We start from the raw sequence: 21,736 nt of genomic DNA, 5'->3' as shown, positions 1-21,736 counted from the left end.
AGTTTCAAACAAATGAAGTAAATCTACAACGGATAGAGATTGCTAGAAACTGACATTAGGTAGTAGGATGTAGGTATAGGATGTATAGGATGAATATGGATGTATAGGATTCTAGAATCGTACCTACCTAAGTGAAAACTTGTCGGGTTGAGTAGTGGTACTGTAACTTTATTTATAAATAAACTTCAGCCGTGCCTAGACCGCAGAAATTCTACACTTCCGTTAGCTATTAACTTTGTAATACGAGTGCTACTGTCTTTAATTTGACAATTTATTCTCAATGGCCAAATTATTTTCATGTAGTTATTTTAGTTTATTCAAAAAACTGCTGACTCTACATAATTGCTTAAGTACTCTACAAAATGTTAAAGCTGCGTCAGTGACAGAGCGTCAAGTTACGTCACTGACGCGTAGGTTTGTTCTAATAATTAATAAAACCATGTGAGTCATTTAACCAACTCACAATTTATAGGTTATTAATGAGTACTCGGGCTATTGGACCCATAAAAATTGGACCCAGTGGGTCCAATGACTAAATATGAATTTTTAACATTTTTTCATCTAGCGATTGGACCCAAGTAATTATTTTTTATGACTGTCGGGTTTATATCCGTAGGGCCAGCAAAAAAGTTGTAGATTAGAATAAAAAGCATAATAATTACTTTGTATGAAAATAATTATTGAGATCGGTCAAGGCTCAAGACAAATTAAAACTCCAAACAATTAGTAAAAATAATAGAAAATAAATCAATATTTGGCCAATAATATTAAAATAAAGTATTTTAAAACTAACATAAGATTCTTCGTACTTCTTTTGTTTAAAAACATTGAAATAAAACTAAAGTAGGTAATTTTTTTTCTATAAAATAAAATCACAGGTTTTATTATAAAATAACTTCTTAGGTGTACCTTGTAATTGTGAATTAGTTATTGTAATAATCCATACTAATATTATAAATGCGAAAGTATCTCTGTCTGTCTGTCTGTCTCGCTTTCACGCCAAAACTACTGAACCGATTGCAATGAAATTTTGTACACAGTTATTCTAGAGTCTGAGAAAGGACATAGGCTACATTTTGATGTGGGAAAATATGTTATTTCCATGAAAATATCGATGAAAATGAATTCGCATTGCGCGTGGCCAGCGCTCATCTGGGGGGTCCTGGGTTCGAGTCCCGCAGGCGGAGCAAAAAGTTTTCAATGTTCCTGGGTCTTGGATGTGTATTAAAATAAAATCTCAAAATCTTAAATATATTTTATGTATAATATTATAAAAAATCCAGAAATATATCGATGCAATGAACATTTTAGTTCTAATACGATTCAACAGATGGCGTTTTATTTTTTACTTCATTGTGACATAGAACTAATCATACTTATTTGTTATTATGTTTTTGTTTATAGTTTTTAATACGTTAGAATATTATGGTTAGTAAAATTATCACTTGGTATAATAATAATAATCAATCTATCTTATCTTATTATATAGAACTCCTACTGCATTTCTAATATATGTGAAAAGTTGACAACAGAAGGCGCTCTAAAATAAAGGAGTTCAAGTGTACCGTGTTGGCCTATATTCCATCCAGAAAATATATCAATGAAATCAACATTTTAATTCTAATATATGAAAACAGATGGCGTTTTATTTTTTACTTAAATATATTTTATGTATAATATTATAAAAAATCCAGAAATAAATCGATGCAATGAACATTTTAGTTCTAATACGATTCAACAGATGGCGTTTTATTTTTACTTCATTGTAACATAGAACTAATCATACTTATCGTTACTAGCTGTTGCCCGCGACTTCGTCCGCGTGGACTTCAGTTTATAAAGCGCGATGTCAACAAAATTGGTGTCAAAAGCTTTTATAAAAAAACCCTGGTACCCCTTAAATCAATACAGCTGTGCAGTGTGCATACAATAAGTATTTCATTTTTTTTATATTAAACTTTATATTTTATGCCAAATTTTAAAGCTTATTTAGCCCCCCAATTACACAACTTTACCCATAAACTATTTATCGTTGATAGGTTTAAGGTTACGTCACTGCACAGATAAAGTACTGAGTTATTTAATACCGTAGAATAGATATAACAATCGAAAAAAATCGAAACTTAAATGTAAGATGATACCACCTCTTATAGAAAGACTTTTGAGCAAGCGTCAGCGCGATGTAGAAGACGCACGGCGCCATCTATTATGAATTTTTGGAACTAAATTAATTTGAACAAATTTACGCATTTTCACCCCCTAACAACCCTTTTTCCAGTAAAAAAGTAGCCTATGTCCTTTCTCAGGCTTTAGACTATCTGTATACAAAATTTCATTACAATCGGTTCGGTAGTTTTGGCGTTTGGCGTGAAAGCGAGACTGACAGACAGACAGACAGAGATACTTTCGCATTTATAATATTCGTATAGATTATGTGCACACTGCACAGCTGTTTTTGGGTATTTTGATTAATAAAGGGCCGCGCTACACCGGAATGGCAGCGGCGAGGCGAGCACTTTCAGCGCTGCCATTCCGGTGTAGCGCGGCCCTAAGAGGGGTACCACTTACCAGGGTTTTAAAAAGTTTTTAAATTTGTCACAAATTTTTTTGACACCGCGCGCTAAACTAAAGTCCACGCGGACGAAGTCGCGGGCAACAGCTAGTAATATTATAATTTACTAGGTTTAAGAACAATAGAATTGCCAGTAGGTCACTCAAATAATATTATTAAGTAAGTAATAATATTATAATTAAAAAAGTATGAGTAATACGTTCCATACATTTTTTTTTAGTTTTTAATAATATTACAATTTTTTAACAAAAATAATCCTTAGATGTTACGTTAAGTAAATTCTGTGGTTATTTTATAAAAGTATAATATAGTTTTAACAGTTTTTTTATACTAATAATAATAATAATAAATCAAGTATTAAAAATGCCTGAAATCAGTCTTAAATGTAGTAACATTCATTAAAACTATTAATAAAATTATAACCTTTAAAATTATAACCGACGTCATAATTTATCACTGAGCTGGGAAAACTTGTTAAATTAATGCCATCTCTCTCGCACTCACTATGCCTATTGTGCAAAATGCACTTTTTATGAAACAAGTACACTGTACAATGTGCATGGCGCGCGCGCTCGCGCCGATTGACTAGTTAAGACTTTAACAGTAATAATTAACGTTAGTTTAAATACAAAATTAATAACACTTAATATGTATTTTTAATATTATTATAATATTAAAGATATTTTTTTAAAACGTAATTCGATGCAGTAGATTTAAGTACATAATAGTAGTAATTATAATATAAGTTAATGAGAGTGTTCTAAGTTTTAAATATACAAAATAATATTATGGTTATAACTGATTATTTTTGTGCCAACCCTACTTCAAAAACAATGGATCATAAAAGTGGGTCCAATCGCTAGATGAAAATATGTTAAAAATTCATATCTAGTCATTGGACCCAATGGGGCCAATTTTTTGGGTCCAATAGCCCGAGTACTCTTATTAATATTAAAATATACGTTTATAACAATTAAATAATCGTTCGGTATTTTAATTGCAATTTAAACTAAATACTAATACTTGACGAGTCTTGAAGACTTCCGCAAGCTGTTAAAAAATTCATACCATATTAATACTATCATGATATTCAGCTATTAAAATAGTCGACATTTTAAATAATAAATTAACAGAACTATTTTCTAGATTATAAATCTGGAATGGAAAAATCCACTCGCTAGACGCGAGTGGATTTTGCATTGAAGAGCTGGACACGATCTGTATCTTTACATCTGGAAATATACAGAATTTTATGCATAAGCCTCCAAAGTCCAGTCCCATAAACATATTTTATCTGATATCTCATGTCATAAGGCCTTAAACAAGGCTTAAAAATTTGAAACCAAGTCTCACTTGACTCGGATTTGTGATCTCAATCAGTAATCTTTTTTCGTCTTTCTTTCCTCATGTCCGTGTTACCGACAAGCGTCATATTCTGTCATTTAATTACTTAATAGTAGGGAAGGGGAAGAGGGGATTTCGCGACTTGCTCGAGCGTGTGACGTGTCTTTTTATTTTATTTTTCTTTATTCAGTCAGTCAGATTAAGCTTGTACGAGTATCTATAGACTTCCGACATGTGTGATGTGTCTAGTTATCATGGTATAGAAATCAGATTCCTCACGTGGTGGATGTAAAAAAAGTTATTTTGAAATATTAAAATATTTTCGGATCTGTCAGATTAAGATAGGGAATGTTTGGCATACGACAGTATATATTAAGTCTATGGTTTAGCATACCCCAAAGAAGCTTCCATATAAAGCACTGACGATAAAGGTAAAGCAAGCCTGTAGAGATATTTTAAAATATAGAAAAATAAAGCTTCATATTTTCCTAGCTAAGCTTTGCAGATATTTTATGTTGCACTCATACTAAATAATTTAGTCCTTGTTGTCTAAAATCTTATATTATAATTTACCTAAAAAAGCTATTTTCTAAATATATTTTCTTTTTCATAACCTTAAAAGGGCTGCAGTTTCTGAACCCACCGCTAAAATAAAAAACGCATTTTTTTATTAGTCTTACCTAATCTAGAAAACCTCCATGACGCTCGCGTAACTACACGGAGGTCGTCAAACGTACCTTGTTTTGAGATTGTATGTTGTCAAAGTAAACTAGGAACTAGGCTCTACGGTCTACTTGACCAAGTTTATGTAGCAGACGAAACTGTTATTTATCTGCAGTGTATCATTGTCCTATCACTCATGAAGCCGGCCTCAGGCTGGTGTGTGAGCAGTGTGACGCATGCGTAGAACCTGTTTACTAACTTTCTTCTTATCCGACTCCTAAAGCCGATAAGCTGTTATTACCGTACCTAGATTATTCCGACTTCTGTAAAACCCCCAGAAATTACATGGCAGATATTGACGCAACAGAAAATAAATACTTTGTGATGAATTTTGGCAAATGTTTACTATGTGACCGTTACATACTTTATCTTATATCTTTAAACGAGCAATTCTTGTATATATATAATTGTAATCTCGGAATCGGCTCAACGATTTTCATGAAATTTAGTATATAGGGGGTTTCGGGGGCGATAAATCGATCTAGCTAGGAATCATTTTTAGAAAATGTCATTTTATTCATGTTTTATCGAATACCGAGCAAAGCTCGGTCAAATAGCTAGTTTACTTTTAAGTTTGATATGGGCTCTCTTAGCTCGCTATATATGTATTTAGAGATTTTTTGTAATGACGTCTCTTTTTAATCTAGCCTCTTTTAAGCATTGATCCGAAATTCTTTCTCCTCGCAACCTAAAGACATCGACAGATGACTTGAACAATTGATTCATTGTTTAAAATAATAAAATCGTTCCATTAAGTTGGTGTCTGCACGTGAGACGAATTATATTAACTCGGTAACCGGTAAGTATTCAGACCGCGTGGGTGTATCATTATGTAAGGATCGTAATTCGTAGCAACATGAATGACTATGTTGCTCAATACTTTACAGTTTACACCTCTTCTTCTACATTATCCCCGCGTTCCATTTGATATTATGATCAAAACGCTCAAAATGACTCCTATTTTTAGGCGTTTTGATCGTTTTTAACATCAAATGGAACGCGGGGTATATGATTCCTATGTCATCTCAATTCTTAACTTAAAGGTGATAGCAATCGCGTGTTAAATAAAGGTATAGGATTTTTTTCTAAGTATTTTCTTAGTTTCTTAAGTCTCTATGACTGTTGCACAGTGCACTATCCTTTGGGCGATTTTCGTTAAGAAGGCGCAACGCACATTTGGGCATAATCGCTAATGAAGCCACGATCTAGACCAGTGATTCCCAAAGTGGTCCAGGCGGACCCCCGGGGGTCCACGCGGGACTAGACGGGGGTCTACGTTGGCCCTGACAAAAAATGTTGGTGGTGGCACATGTCAATTAATTTAGTTAGCAGTGAAGAACTTTTGTGTACAACAACAACAACAAGGGATGGCGAACCCTGCCTTATCAACGTGCCACATGACAAAGACCTGCCATTAAATTATATTTTTCTAGGCATAGGCGGATAATTATTTGTCGTTAGGTACTTAAAATAATAGCAAGTTTCGGGGATTACTATTGTAGAAGGGGTTCTTCAGGGGTCCGCACTCCGCAGTATGCACCGACACCTTAAAAGTGGGCCACAAAACAAAGGAGTTTGGAAACCTCTGATCTAGACTCATAATATAAAGCCGTTGCGTCGATAGATAGTTGGCGACCGTAACATTTCAAATATTATTGTGATTATGTTTTGTTTAATTAATATGCTTAGAATTGAAATTATTAATTAGGAATTTTACGGAAACCGTACATTTTCCCGCAATAAATAGCCTATGTCCCTTCACTTGGTCTACTCTACATCTGTGCCAAACTTAAAAATTCATCCGGTAGTTTGCGAGATAAGCGGCTTCAAATAATTTTCCCGGTCAGCGAAGAAACAGAGGAAAATGTGGAAAACCACAATTTACTCTGTTTCTTCGCTTCTATTGGTCTTAGAGTGATAATTCATAGCCTATAGCCTTCCTTGATAAATGGGCTATCTAACACTGAAAGATTTTTTTTAAATCGGACCAGTAGTTCCTGAGATTAGCGCATTCAAACAAACAAACTCTTCCGCTTTATAATATTAGTATAGATACGCACTTTCACATACGGTGGGATGGCCATCGAACTTCAGCTCTCTCATGTGTTCCTGGTAACAAGTCTCGTGGAAACCAGTTTGAGCACATGATTCACGCACAGAACTTGCGAAATATTCCCTTGATTGATTTTATTTACTTATGCATTATTATTTATAATGTTATTATTATTATTTATAATATAAAATGTAGAGCTGTTGCTAACCACTACCCCAAGTATTATCCAGTATCAACCAGACTTAACCGGTTAAAAGTGGATAACCTGATTTGTTTACAATCAAAGTTAGTCGCTAACTTTGTCATTGTATTTATAATTTAATTATTAATTAGGTAGGTACTAGTTAGCACTTAGTACCTTATTAAAAATGTCCAGGCTCACGGCTGAGTTCTGCCATAAAAATACGATTTGTTGCTAGTACAGTTTTGCAAGAAGTCTACAAAACTGTTACTAATAAAAAGATCGAAGAAGACACGAAAATAGAACTGATTTTAATTTAAAGCTACTTAATTTATTTGATTGTATAGAATTGTACGTATTATTGGCCATTGTATTCAATACCTACCTAGTACCTACTATTATTACATATGTAAGTAGTTTACACTTTATACTAAAGGTGATATTTAACACTCTGTTTGAGTAATTTGCGGGGACAATCATCATTGTTTCAGAAAGAAAAGTATAATAATTTTAACATCGTTAATAACAAATATAATATATGGGTAATTAGTAGGTAATTACTTACGTAATTACTTATTAGTAATTACTAATTATTCATACCATTGAGATGCATTGTCATGGAGTACTGACAGTTTACACGTTATAAAGAGAATAGGTAGTGACCAGAGTAGTGTAACACTATTGAACAAGCATTCACCTTGCCCTTAATTATTGACACAGATTAATAACAATCTTAGCATATTATTATATTATTATGGCTTTGATAGCGATCTACTATTATCAAAACCTTAAATCTTCTGTACCTCTATAGTAATAATTAGTGGCTCAAAAATCGTACCTACTTTAATGCCAAGCATGAAAATATTATATTCTTCAAAACTAAACTCTTGACTAGTTATATCATTACAATATCAATTGAATTATTCTGTAAGTATATTTTTTATAAACTTAAAAAGTCGTTTAACTAGTTTAGTAAGTCACTTACGTGTGAAGTAGGTATTTTGCAGAATTCGTGCAAAATCGCACCGGTTTGTATAAAAAGTTTTGCATTTTAATTAAATTGATGATTATTGTGGATTTTCCTCGTACGATAGAAATAAGTGGTCAAACCTCTGGCTTTTAGCTTTCAATTGGTGGACATAAAAATATTAACCCAAAATCACAAAAAAACCCGAGTTAACTTTTTAAAACTGATTCAACAATTTTGTAATTGTTTGTAATTGGAAGATAATATTTTTACGGTTACCTTAACCTTTGCCTTTCATACGAACGAAAAAACACCATCGTTTTTAAGAACTACGATAAAGCCTTGCTGTACGCCCACCACTCAGTAGTCACTAGTCAGCTATTATTGCACTTACCTACCTTTACTACTACCCAAAAACCACAAAAAAAAAATTTCTCTGGCTTCATACTAATCTGACCTTCATAGGAAAATCGTTATAACTTCTAAACTATCTGACTTAGAGCATTGAAGTAAAGAATTTATTTAAGATAAAAACCTCCTCTATCTTTTTAAAATAAAAAAAAAACAGTTTAATGTGGTAGATTTTTCACAAAAAGCCATTAATTAAAAAATACACATTTTTTTTCTTATACTTTGGTTTTTATATATGTAATTCCACGAAATTTATAACATATTGCCTGTGTAAGCGTAGTCCACAAGTTTAGCTATCAAATGAGACCTTCTTTTTCTTCATAGGATATTTACATGAGAAGTAATGGTCAGATTAGTGTGAAAGCCCGAGAAAAACTAAAATGGCTGCCATTTTACAACCGTGAGAGAGAGAAAAAATTTGAGGGCCAATTTGTCGATATAATATGCCATAGGTCATGACATTAAAGGATCGGACACCGGTGTCGGGACACATTGTACAATTTATTGTAATAGAATATTCTTCTATTTCATGAAACATTATAATATTATGATAACGAGTCGGTTTGACATGTGCTCTTGCGATAAATATTTTTTGGATAACCTTTTGTTTTTGGGGTTATCAGTATCGTTTTTCTTCGAAATACGTTCATGTTTTATGCTAAAAATAATAAAATTTTAAGCTATAGTCCCACAAAAATGTCTCCTTTAATTAACTATACTTAAGGTTGAATTTACATCTATCTATATCTATTACTATAATATTATTATAAAGCGGAAGAGTTTGTTTGTTTGTTTGAACGCACAAATCTCAGGAACTGCTGGTCCGATTTAAAAAATTATTTCAGTGTTAGATAGCCCATTTGTCGAGGAAGGCTATAGGCTATATTTTATCACACACATTATTTAAAAGGGCTCACGAACTATTGGAGCAATTTTTCTGTTATTTGGTACAGATAAGAAATAGACCACATGGAGGATCATAGGCTATTTTTTGTGGACTAATTTGCCTGTGAAATATCTAATTTACGCGGGCGAAGCCACGCGGAACGTCTAGTTCAAAATAAAAATGAATTTTTAATGCTGAATTAGTCTTCTAACTCGAGAACTCGGCAAATTTTGGTCTTGAAATATTCGTGGAAGTCCAGGGAAGGTTTGTATTTAAAAGTATATGAAATGAAACCAAAATCACTGGGTCATCAAACATTTGATCAAACAATATGCTAAAATATAAAATAAACAGATGAGAACGTTCACAGTGTAAATTACAATTTTTACTTAGGGTAGGGAAGGGAATAGGGTAGGGGATCGGGCCTCCGGTAAACTCACTCACTCGGCGAAACACAGCGCAAGCGCTGTTTCACGCCGGTTTTCTGTGAGAACGGTATTTCTCCGGTCGAGCCGGCCCATTCGTGCCGAAGCATGGCTCTCCCACGTATAATATATTTTAGTTTTAATTATAGTATATTTGATGGCTATGAAATTATATCAGGTAGGGGAGAGGGGGGCTACTTCTAACAGATTTTAAATATTGTCATTTATCTTCTTAATTTGAAAACTTTAAGTTATTATTTTTATACCCGAGTAACGGAAATTTATATGGCTTGCATATACTAAGCTAAAAATTCATTTAAATTACTTGGATTCAAAGGGAGATGCATTTTTTTTTAAAGTCAGCGGTTAAAACTTGCCCCGTTTCGGGGTATGTATTAACGCTAGCAAAACTTGTTACAATTTCATTTAACCATGGAAGTAAAAAACAAAACAATATTAAAATGGCAATTTATTTATTTTTTGACATACAAATGTTAAATAACAATAAAAACTTATCTCAAACAACATACATTTCCTTTTCTGTCATCCACTCTGAGCTGCTATGGATTCTAGTGGACCGCTTGCAACAAAAATTGAATCTGATCCTCGGAAATATGAACATCGTTGGCAAGGTGTTGCCGATAGCTACCGCCATCGCCAGAGTGATCCACGTACCTCTTTCGGCAGATGTAGAAGCTCCAACTGGCTTGTAATACCAAATATTAACGGGTTAATACTTACTCCGTTCCTTTTGTTAAAACTAGCCCCTGAGGACCTTTTTGGATATAACTAATTATTTAAAAGAAACTAAAGGTATATTTAATCAAATAACACGGAAATGTAATTGACAACTATGTAACCATTAATTATATAAAAATCTGCAATCGCAAAACCAATTACTTAAAGCATGAATAAAAAAATTCGAGACGTAAAAATGTTCGATTACCTGCATTTTTGCACAGACGTACAATAACTTCATAACGCGGCTGCCGGTGGGCAACTCAATTGTTGCAAATCGTTCACCGACGTCGCCCGAACTTATAACATCGAACGTCTTACCGTATCGTCATCTAATTTAGTAGTTATAGACTTGTTAATATTTACCCCTGTTAAGAGGATTCCACACCGCCATTTTTTCCATACAAATGTTGTCCCCTGTTTCCTCTCTGGATAATGCTAGTAGAGTTATAATTTTTTTCCTGAATATCTACGGCCACTAATACAATGTCTCTATGTTTTCTTTTTTTTCATAATTTAATTATTAAATAAGATATGAACGTTCAAAAACCCAAAAAAATGGCCAGATTTTCCACTGTGTTCAAACGTCCAGAAAACAGGTTTGGATAGATTATACAAAAAAAGCAAAACATAGGAACATAGCTCAAGCCTTTTTTTAATCTTTAATGAAAAAAGTACTTAAATCGGTTAAGTTTTGGAGAAGGAATCAGGGGACAACGAATCGTTGATTTTCTGGATTTTCTGCAGTTGTCTCTATCGCGTTCTGCGGTATAGGCTTGAGGTAAGGGAGACAGCTATAGATATTACACGTACTTTTTTTTCATTTCTCTAGCCGCTGTTGTATCCTCTTAAATCTAGCCCCCCTCTCCCCTATAGTATACATAATATATTAAAAAATAATGAATATTAAAAGTTTTGAGTTATTGTTAAAAGAACTGCAAGCTATGACTTAGGTACGAGCTACGACTCTACAATCGGACTCCGAAGGTGACATATTAAAGTTCACTGTTCAGACTTTGGAGCAGCAGATAGTAGCTATAAAGTAACAGTAGAGTCAGTTTAAAACTTTTCCTGATTTATCAAACCACTCTGCGAGCAAGAAATATTTTAAAATGTACCTATAATATCTATTATATTATTATTGAAAGTCATGCCAGACATCGAATCTATCTATAATAGCAATTCTAATAAATCAATCTGGTAAAGTAAAGGTGATCGCACATGTCAGGTGTGCGCGCCGCATTTTAGAATGAAATGACGTCACGAAATGCGGCGCGTATGGTTGCGGTGTGCACTGTCATGCACTGTGCACATAACACATTCATCCGCACCGTCCGCGCCGCATTTCGTGACGTACGGTGCTGACGTGCTGACAAATTAAATATGCGATCAGCTTTCAAAAACCCGAAACTTTAAATTTCGAACCGTAATAATTTCGAACATCACTTTGTTCCAGTGACGATCCCAGTCCTGAACTTCGGCATGCTCATGGGGTGGCAGTCCCCCATGACGCCGCTGCTGCAGGCGGCGGACGGGCCCGCGGGCGAGGCCATCTCAGATGACACCATCTCGTGGATGGCTTCCGTCACGTTCTTCCCGCCGATATTCTGCGGCGTGTTCGTGGGCAAACTGACCGACCGATGGGGAAGGAAACCGACCACGATACTCACGTCGCTGATGCTTGTTGTGAGTACTTTTGTGTAGGTCATGGTCACGCGGAACTAGTGTATGTCACAGAACAGCTTATTTTAATGCGGCATTGATTTAAAGAGGCAGTTATAATAGCAGTTTTGGTAAGTTAAAAATTATAAATGACACGTATTAAACTTGAACGTGTAACTAGACACTAGTGCAGCAGATAAAACTAAGCAGTAAAGTAAACAAAAATGAGTAAGTAATAAAAAATAATTAAAGGGATCAGTGATTCGTATACAATTAAGTACGAAAATAATTAAATGAGCAGTAAAAATTATTGAGCGAGCGGTTACGTGTGGGCAGTAATAAATCGGAATTTGTAAGTGAGAAATCTCATTCTAAGCGATGAGGTGGTAAAATAAAATAAATAATCGGCCAAGTGCGAGTAGGACTCGCGCACGAAGGGTTCCGTACCGTTATAGAGCAAAAATAGGTTTTTTTGTACCGGAAACGGTTTAATAATTAATAATAATATTAATAAATAAAATACAAGTTTAAGGGTACCCACCCTTAAACTTGTATTTTAATAATTAATATTATTATTAATTATTAAACCGTTTCCCGTACAAAAAAGGCACACGAAATTTTCACGAATGCCTTTATATGCATTCGTAAAAATTCCATGTGCCTAGGCTTACCTGTTGCCATTATATTTTATATCGAGCAGAAAAGGCCTAAAAATCACGTTTGTTGTATGGGAGCCCCCCGTAAATATTAATATTATTTTGTTTTGTGGTGCATGATAATTCTAAAAAAAATATATGATGTACATATATATATAAAAACTACCAACGAAAATTGGTTTGAACGGGATCTAGCAACTTGCTAAAACAAAATAATAGTAGTTTTTTTATACGTCATAAATAGTAAACCTTAATTTAACTTTCATAAAATCAAATGAAATATAAAAATAAATCAAAAACCTTTTAATTTCATAGAAATAAACCTTATTGCTGCTGCGGAACCCTTCATGGGCGAGTCCAACTCGCACTTGGCCGGTTTTTTTTACCGATCATGTTTTACTGTCGCAGTAATTAATCAACCGCAATTAAATTAATTAACTGCAAAATATTTTTTTGTTTTTTTTTTCAGCTGATCATAATAACATCTCGAATAATTTTCATAATAACAGTTCAAAAAATTAGATTCCCATTTAATACTTGCATCACCAACTCAAGAAACACCAGAAAACCCAGATAAAAATATAATAGATTAAAAAATACTTACCTCTGTAGGTATAACGAGTTCGCAGAAATTCAGTTTTGCTAAATAATTGTAGATTCATTATAATTATCTCTATATTATTAATAACATCGTTAAACCTATAAAAAGTCGAGTAATTCTGCAAAAAGTGCAGAAATATTTATGATTCTAATTAAAGTACCGGTTAATCGTATAGTTTTTATAGTTGATACCTACTTGATACTGAGTTTTTATGTCTTCATTAGTAATTAGCTAATTACTAAGTAATGAGTTCATTACGTAAGCGCATATCCTGATCTTGATCCTGCTGAAACACTAACACTTCTAAATTTGAAACAGGTGGACCAAGGCGTTTGGATGTAAAACTTTTTTAGGAAATAGATGTAAAATAGTTTGGGTGCGTAAATTTGATTAATAGTAAATTTTTTTTTCAGATAAGCTGGGTGATCACGATATTCTCCCTCAAGCCGTGGGCGCTGATCACGTCTCGCGCCGTGGCCGGCCTGGCCTGCGCGGGCTGCTACGTTGTCACACCACTGTACTTAAAAGAAGTAAGATTTTAATGCTTTCTTCATATATCATGCAGATGATCTTTGTCCTCTTACTAATGGTCAAAGATTTTGACACAATGGCACCCACTGGGTTGCCATTGTGAACCCAGGTTGTGTTGGCGACTTGACCTAAAAGATTTAAGTTCCATATCAATAAAGTCAAATAATTGCTGATCTAAATTCGTTCCGCGACCCACCGCTCGCTACGCCTTTCTCACCGGTATATAGCAATATTTCAACGTTGGCTCAAGGGACTATCTGCCTTATGACCAGGACAGTTACCAACTAAATACAAGAGTAACCAACATTAACAAAACCCCTACTTCCAGATAGCATCGGACAACGTGCGCGGCGCTCTGGGCTCGCTGTTCATCCTCTCCCAGAACCTGGGCTACCTGATAGTGTACGTGGCGGGAGACGTGTTCTCCTTCGCCGCGGTCCTGTACCTGTGCACCGCCATACCCGTCGTCCACACCCTGCTGTTCCTGGTCATGCCGGAGACGCCGGTCTTCTTGGTCAAGCAGGGGAAGATTCAGGTAATTTCGACGTTATGGAAGGCATGACCACCTGACCCGGAAAACATTGTTTTGCCATATAAATTATTTCTAGTACCAATATAAAAAGTAGATAAAAACCTGTTCGCAGGCTTAAGGAATGTACTTTCAGAGGAGCAACATTCCTTATAGGCAGATGGAGGACCTAAATAATTTGGTAGCGTTATGTCAAACCCATCCGTCCGATCACAGCAAACATAGAATTGACATGATCCGACCAAATGACCTAGATGCGTCAATCTGCCTATGAATCAATATCTTCGATGGTGAATACAAAATTTCATTAAAATCGGTTGAGCCGTTTCGGAGGAGTTCGCGCACAAACACTGTGACACGCGAATTTTATATATTAGATGTGCTATGATACTGTGTAATTTGCTTCTATTCAAATATATAATATACATAATCTAACTAAGTTGAGAGGTCGAGCGCGTGTACGAAACGCAATGTAGATTGTGGAGTCGCAAAAGAGTTTCGCGCTTACAAGGTTATTGTGGCTTATTTCATTTCACAGGTTTATTAGTCCTTATTAGAATAAAATCTCCAAAAAAGAATACGATTAATATGCGTTATTGATAATATTATCTTCCCTGTTAACGCGCTTGTTAGTAAATCATAATGTGTCATATGAATTGGATTTATTTAAATGTGTGCAATAAATCTATTGAAGCTGAATATAGATCATAAATCATAAACTAGATCTGATAATGTATTTCGCAATCAGTGTCCAATTTAAATATATTAATATTAATATGTTCCTGCAAATCACGTGTCAGACTGCATTATACGTACACTTCCGTACAAGGTTATATTTCTTAGGAAAAAATACCAAAAATATTTTAAATACAAACCCTTAGAAGATTTACATTGACCTAAACAATATCCATCAGAATCAGTTAAATATAAGCAACCAATAACTTACCTAAACCTTCAAGAAAAGAGCGTATTCCCTCTTAAAAGGCCGGCAACGCACCTGCAGCTCTTCTGATGTTGCGAGTATCCATGGGCGACGGTAGTTGCTTACCATCAGGTGACTCGTTTGCTCGTTTGCCCCCCTATTTAATAAAAAAAAAACCTAATGTATATCTAGCCGCTCTACCTTTCCAAGATGTAGTACACAGTGTGTTAGTGTTAACACCGTTATCCTTGAAACCATCAAATGAACCCGTCAAAACTATGAGAATTCTATGAGAACAATTCTGGGAATTTAAAAAAAAAGATGCCGTATTCATACCCATACGGATGCCCGGATCAGCAATTTGTATGGGTATGAAGACGGATTTTTTTGAGTTCCCAACATTGTTCTCATAGAAAAAGTTCATTTTGACGGGCTCATTAATTGATGGTTTCAAGGATAACGGTGTTTACACTAATATCTTGTTTAAAGCAACGTGCAATCTCTTATACTGTAATCATTTTAATTTTACAAAAATAATGATAACAAATTACATCAGCCCCAACATAATAGTAATACATAATATGTTTACTGCTACGTTTACTGTTAGGTACGTAGTTTAGGTACATACTCTTTTATGTTTACAAGAGTGACAATCAACTCAATCAATTAAGGCGAGGATAAACCCCAATTTGTTATTCCGCGACTTCCGGTTTACCTAGTTCCAATATAATAACGAAGTTTTAAAAAATATGAGATATAAAGCACAATATTTAAAATACCTTAAACCATAAACATTTTAATAAAACGTTATACTTTGGCTGTAATTAATTTACAAACTCACCTCCGATAAAAATCTATTTCATCGAAATATAAGTATTAACTAGGATAATTATACATTTTATTTGAATAAATTGTTAGTAAATCTATATTAAAAATTCTTTAACCGAACAATTTTGTTTTTTAATGTTTATTTCCAAAGATATTTAAAAAAAACATGAAAAATAGAGAAGATCCGCTCGAGTGACTACAGTTTTATGCTAAGCTAAAATGAATCTTATTGCGATGCGCATACGCTTGGTCTTTGGTTGTGTGCAAACTTATCGTTTTGGATTGAGATTAATCCCCGCCTTAACCTTGTAAGGGTCTAACTCTAAGAAGAGAAAACTCTTCCTCACAAACTTTTTTAATGTATAAGTACTTATCCCTAAACATTTCTTTTTTGTTCGGCGTAATATTTTGGGTAAGTACTTCCTTGTTTGTGTTCATAAAATTTTCCCTAAATCGATCGCAATATTGTGTTTATATTAAATCGAATAAAAAAAATTCGGAGAAGCAACAATTTAATACCTCGGAATAACAAGCATTAACATAATATTCCATGTTTATTTCTTTTTATATTTTTAACCTTTCCATTTCTAAGAAAAAATAGGTACCAAATTTTTTTAGTCAACAGTTTCCGAGAAACGATCTCAACTTGCAACGGTTGTATATTGATGTACATTTTGTTCGTTTTACCTTTTAACATCAATTAAATAATTTTATACACGACCGAGCAGACAAAACAATTTAAACTTTGTAGCTGTTTCACGTCTGACAAAATGTTTCTTTGATATTGGTAAAAACTAAATTTGAGCCTCAGTATTTTGTAAGATAATGCTGATGACGGCAGAGAAACACCAACTTCTTTTTTGCAACTTTTATTAACTTTCACAAGTCGCGTGGTTTCTTTGGTTTATTTTAGAAGCTACATTGGCCAAGTTAACAGAAAGTGTCTAACCAGCTGGCATTGAAATTTAGCACATGGGTTCGTACCCACGACCTTTAGATTGGGGGTCGAGGTCACATGTGTGATCTTCTAGTAAAAACTTCCTCGAACAATAAATATTCCGAACTCGTTTGATGCATTAATTGTGACCTTACGATCAAGCGGAAAGGTGATTCTTATCGTTTAATACGATTGAGAAATTCCATTAGGCTTTTGAGGTCTCAGGAGCGCTTAGGTAATTTACCAAAATATGACCCGAAAAAAATCTCATTACATGTTACATATTATATCCAATAATATTAATATTATGTAGTTAATATATTGATTTCGATCCTTTTATCCAACGCCTCCAGTGGTTTAGAGCGTGGCTCTTAATGACTCGAAGGTCGTGGGAAACATGTTATTTCCAAGTTTGGCTAGGACAATGCAGACTGATCACCTGATTGTCTGACAAGTAAGATGATCCATGCGTCGGATGGACATGTAAAGAGTCGGTCCTGCGCCTGATCTCTCGCCGGTCGTTTCGGTCTTGTTGGTGAAGGAATAGAGAGTGCTCTTGTGTACGGCGCACACACTTGGGCATTATAAAATTACTCCAGCGTACTTGGCCTGGTTTCAGAAAACCCGGCCACCGTCACCGAAACCGATGTGAGAGTTATTATTATTAATATTATTATTTATTAAAAAAATGTCTTCTCTAGGAAGCCCGCGCTTCTCTGGCATGGTTGAGGAATTCCTCAGTCGAAGACAAAAACTTGGAGGAAGAAATCCAGCAGATGGAAAATGAGGAGCAGTACGCTAGATCCATGAAGAAGACAACGTGGAAGAGCATCGGTAATACGACTTTTATTAAGGCTACCTTTATACTTAAAGCTATAAATAATTATTATCATTGTTACATGATCATAATAATATATTTTATGGTCTCTCAAGATTGCGGTTTCGTTTGGGACTTGTGCTTTACAAGGATTTACCAACTACATAAATAAGTATTAAATCGGTCGTCACAGACAGTCGATGAATCACCAAGAAACCTCAGACCAAATAAAAATTACTTGTTATTTGGTCTGAGCAAGAAACAAGTAACTCTTGTTTCAGATGAGGATAATGACGGCAGGAATTTGAGCATTAGTAAATAAATTTTGCGGCCGCCAAAATCTATAAGTACATATAAATAAAATATAAAATAATTCTCTTGGAGATTATTGAACGTCTTATCAATGTTAGGTATATTGCCAAAGCTACCTAATACAGTTGTCATTAGGAAGTAACAAATTTTTCTACCTCTAGTTAGCCAGACTAGACGCAGTAGAACGAAATTAGAAGAATTATTTTCTACTAGATGACGACCGCAACTCCGTTGCGCCAAAATTTGTTTGTCGGAAATCGTACATTTTTCCGGGATAAAAAGTATCCTAAGTCCTTTCCTAGGACTCATAGTATCTCCATACCAAATTTCAGCAAAATCGGTTCAGCGGTTTTTGCGTGAAGAGGTAACAGACAGATAGACACAGTTTCGCATTTATAATATTATAGTATGGATCACTTTGAAGTTTGATCTCAAACACATTTTATTACTAGCTGTGCCCCGCAGTGTTACCCGCGGTTTAAGTGATATATTATCATAAAAGACTATGAATAATAGGGTCAAAACGGGACAACACATAGTTCTATAACGGTTCACGGTAGTGATGATGATTAAGATGAAGGTAATTTGCATAGTAGCATATGCTTTCCGCTCGTAAAACAACGTCGAAACTCCCAAATTTGTATCTATAAAGAATCAGGAGTTCTTTTAGTACCATCCGAACCACGGCATACCTTGGTGCAAAATCTTACTTGTTGGTAGCATATTATGCTTAGAATACTGCTCACGAAACCGAAGTCACCACATATTTCCATTTAAATTATGAGGAGTTCCCTCGATTGCTTATGGATCTCTTCATCAGGTCACCACTTTTATGAATATGGTACCAAATTGGAATGATAACCTATACAGTATACACCAAAATAAAATTTTGAAAATCGGTTCACAAACGGCGGAGTAATCGTTGAAGATAAAAAACGAACATAACACCTCCTCCATTTCGAAAGTCGGTATCCTATGTGTTATTCTGATGTATAAGCTATATTATTGTAAAGTTTCATTAAAATCCGTTCAGTAGTTTTTGTGTGAAAGAGTAAAAAACATCCATGCATCCATACGTCCACACATCCATACATCCAAACAAACTTTCGCCTTTATAATATTAGTAGGACTAGTAGGATAGTATGGATCACTTTGATCTCAAACACCTCACTCAATCCACAGTTCAAGACAAGACCACGTTCAAGGCGTTCCGGATCTCACTGAACGTGATGCTGTCGCAGGAGACGTGCGGGTACCTGGTGGTGCTGATGTACGCGGGCTCCATATTCGAGCAGGCCGCAGAGTCCATCAGCCTCACGCTCAGCCCCAACAAGCAGACCATCGTGGTCGGTGCCATACAGCTGCTCGGCTCCATCGTCGCTAGCTGCATCGTAGAGAAAACTGGACGGAAGGTAACACTGGAGCTCACATAGAAAACACATTTAAATTAATGAAAATAGCGTTGCAATATTGTTGTCTACTTGACAACATTACAATACCAGGTGAAAAATACTGATGATGAACCCAGAATCATTAAGATTTAGTTATTCTGGATTCAGGTTTCTGGTGTCGATTATGGGACGTATAGAGAGACGTCAGATGTCTCATATCAACTCAGAAAATTCAAAGACTATACTATCAGATAACTGATAGAAAATCAGAGATCTGAATAATATTTGGCTCCAATAAATACTAGCACCAGACCTTTAACAGTTGCTCCATTCAGACTCTAAGCGCTTACTCCATTCTAGTGGTTGCTGGCGAGCACATCGTTCGTGACGGGTCTCTCAATGCTAGCGCTGGGGGCGTGGTTCTACATCACTGGCATGGGCGTGTGGCTGCCGGGCTGGCTGCCGGTGCTGGCCATGTGCCTGTGTATCTTCGCCGATGCCGCCGGCTACCAGCCTGTGCCTTACGTCATCACATCCGAACTGTTCTCCTTTCAGGTAGGGTATAACTTTACCGTAAAGTAACGTAGTACTTTATCTTTCCATTTTGAGCGGAGAGGAAGCTCACGGTCATATTATACCTGAGGTGTTTCTGTTATGATTTTAATCAGTATGTGTCATAATGTTGCGACTCTGTCGCAAGTGCAGCTTCAATCCCTATTTAACACATGTTTCCTCTTTCAGCATCGAGGCATGGTAACCTCCTTTGTGAGCAGCGTGGATGCGTTAAGCGACTTCCTCCAAACGAAAGCCTACGATCCTCTCCTCAAACTCCTGGGAATCCACTGGGTCTTCATAATGTTCTCCGTCGTATGTTTCCTGGGCACCCTTTACACCGTGCTCTACGTACCGGAGACCAAGGACAGAACCGTAGAGGAGATCTACGCCATCCTCGACGGCAGGCAGAAGGAGAAGAGGAAAGATCCGGAGAACGGTAACGAAATTAGTAGACTGTAGTTTGTGCTAATATTTTAAAACGTCAATTGAATTGCTTAGTAAATAAGTTGCTTCATTGTTTTTAACTGCTGATCACACTAACCTCAGCTGAACTGAGGTCTGCTTTGAAGAAACGAGTATTTCTTCTGCCCGAATTACGGGGTCTAAAACAGTTACAGCCGTACATTTAATGATATCTAATGGTACTTTAATTTTAATGAATAGTTTGACAGAGAAAGTAGAGTTAGTTATGTAAATATTCATTGAAATTAAAGTTAAGCACACATTAAATATCTCTGAATATGGCGGTTAGATGCTTTATAATAATGATCGTTTGATCAATATTAAATGATTTAAATGTAATATGTAAGTTATGGGTTACCATAATGTTCCTTGTATTTTTCTTTCAGACTCCAAAATCCTTCAAAATTTAATCGAACTTCCCATATAAAGCATTTTATATGGGGAAGTCTTTTTATTAGGAGAACTAGAAGATATTAGACATCATAATTTATAACGCTTGCGCATGCGTCCGGACTTCGTTTGACTTCTGTTTTTGGTCATTAGTCGTACCTTTTACAACTTGTAACCTAATAAGTAGTCTATGGCGTAAGGAAGTAGGTTCAATAAGAATCCTAAATCGTTTTCAAAAATTATAAATAAGATCCTAAATTGGAGTTTGGAGATAATACTAATAGAGATTAATTTTGCAGTCTAAGATCCTTCGTATGCGCAAGACCTTTGTTATAACTTCTTTAAATAATACCTACGGCCTACCTCATGATCCAAATACCGAGTTGTCAGAATATTGACGTTTTAAAATATCACGTTTCAGCTGTCTGCTCGCATGATTCTCATAATGCGGGTCGTACTGATTGCATTCTTATAATTCTTTTTCGACGATATTTTTTTTAATATTTTTTTTGTCTACATAAAGAATTATAATAATAATTATTATTATTATCTTATTGGATGGTAAAGGGGAAAAGACTGTAGTGCCATACCTGCCATACACATAAAATTAGTTGATATGATTATATCTAGTAAATTTCAAATATTATTAGAAATAATAAAGTAAAAGAAAAAGTAAAAGAATGCTTCGGTACCTCCCACACTATACCGACTGTGATAAAGGTGATATTACATGTTCTGTTAAATGTTGCTCGATTGTTGACCAACGATTGTGATATGACGATATATTGTTTATGCACCGGTATTATTAGACTAAGTCATTTAAATAAAAATGTTTCTAGAAAA

At 35.1% G+C, this 21,736-nt stretch overlaps 1 protein-coding gene across 2 annotated transcripts in view; it reads left to right on the top strand.

Moving 5' to 3' along the window:
- LOC121729161 (solute carrier family 2, facilitated glucose transporter member 8-like) overlaps positions 1 to 21,363 on the top strand; it is a 30,204-nt gene extending 8,841 nt beyond the window's left edge. The window contains exons 3-10 of one of the 2 annotated variants that reach the window (XM_042117589.1): positions 11,757 to 11,986; positions 13,633 to 13,749; positions 14,079 to 14,285; positions 17,668 to 17,800; positions 19,278 to 19,507; positions 19,847 to 20,041; positions 20,228 to 20,477; positions 20,890 to 21,363. In XM_042117589.1, coding sequence (XP_041973523.1) covers positions 11,757 to 11,986; positions 13,633 to 13,749; positions 14,079 to 14,285; positions 17,668 to 17,800; positions 19,278 to 19,507; positions 19,847 to 20,041; positions 20,228 to 20,477; positions 20,890 to 20,930 — 1,403 coding nt within the window. In that variant the 3' untranslated portion in view covers positions 20,931 to 21,363. Of the gene's footprint in view, positions 1 to 11,756; positions 11,987 to 13,632; positions 13,750 to 14,078; positions 14,286 to 17,667; positions 17,801 to 19,277; positions 19,508 to 19,846; positions 20,042 to 20,227; positions 20,856 to 20,889 lie in introns of those variants that run through there. The other variant, XM_042117597.1, reaches the window with a different exon arrangement.
- Positions 21,364 to 21,736: the final 373 nt, after the last annotated feature.

This window comes from Aricia agestis, chromosome 1, assembly GCF_905147365.1.
Source record: "Aricia agestis chromosome 1, ilAriAges1.1, whole genome shotgun sequence".
Lineage (NCBI taxonomy): Eukaryota > Metazoa > Arthropoda > Insecta > Lepidoptera > Lycaenidae > Aricia > Aricia agestis.
The sequence above is the reverse complement of the archived record's forward strand: the minus strand, read 5'-3'. Positions and strand labels throughout refer to the sequence as shown.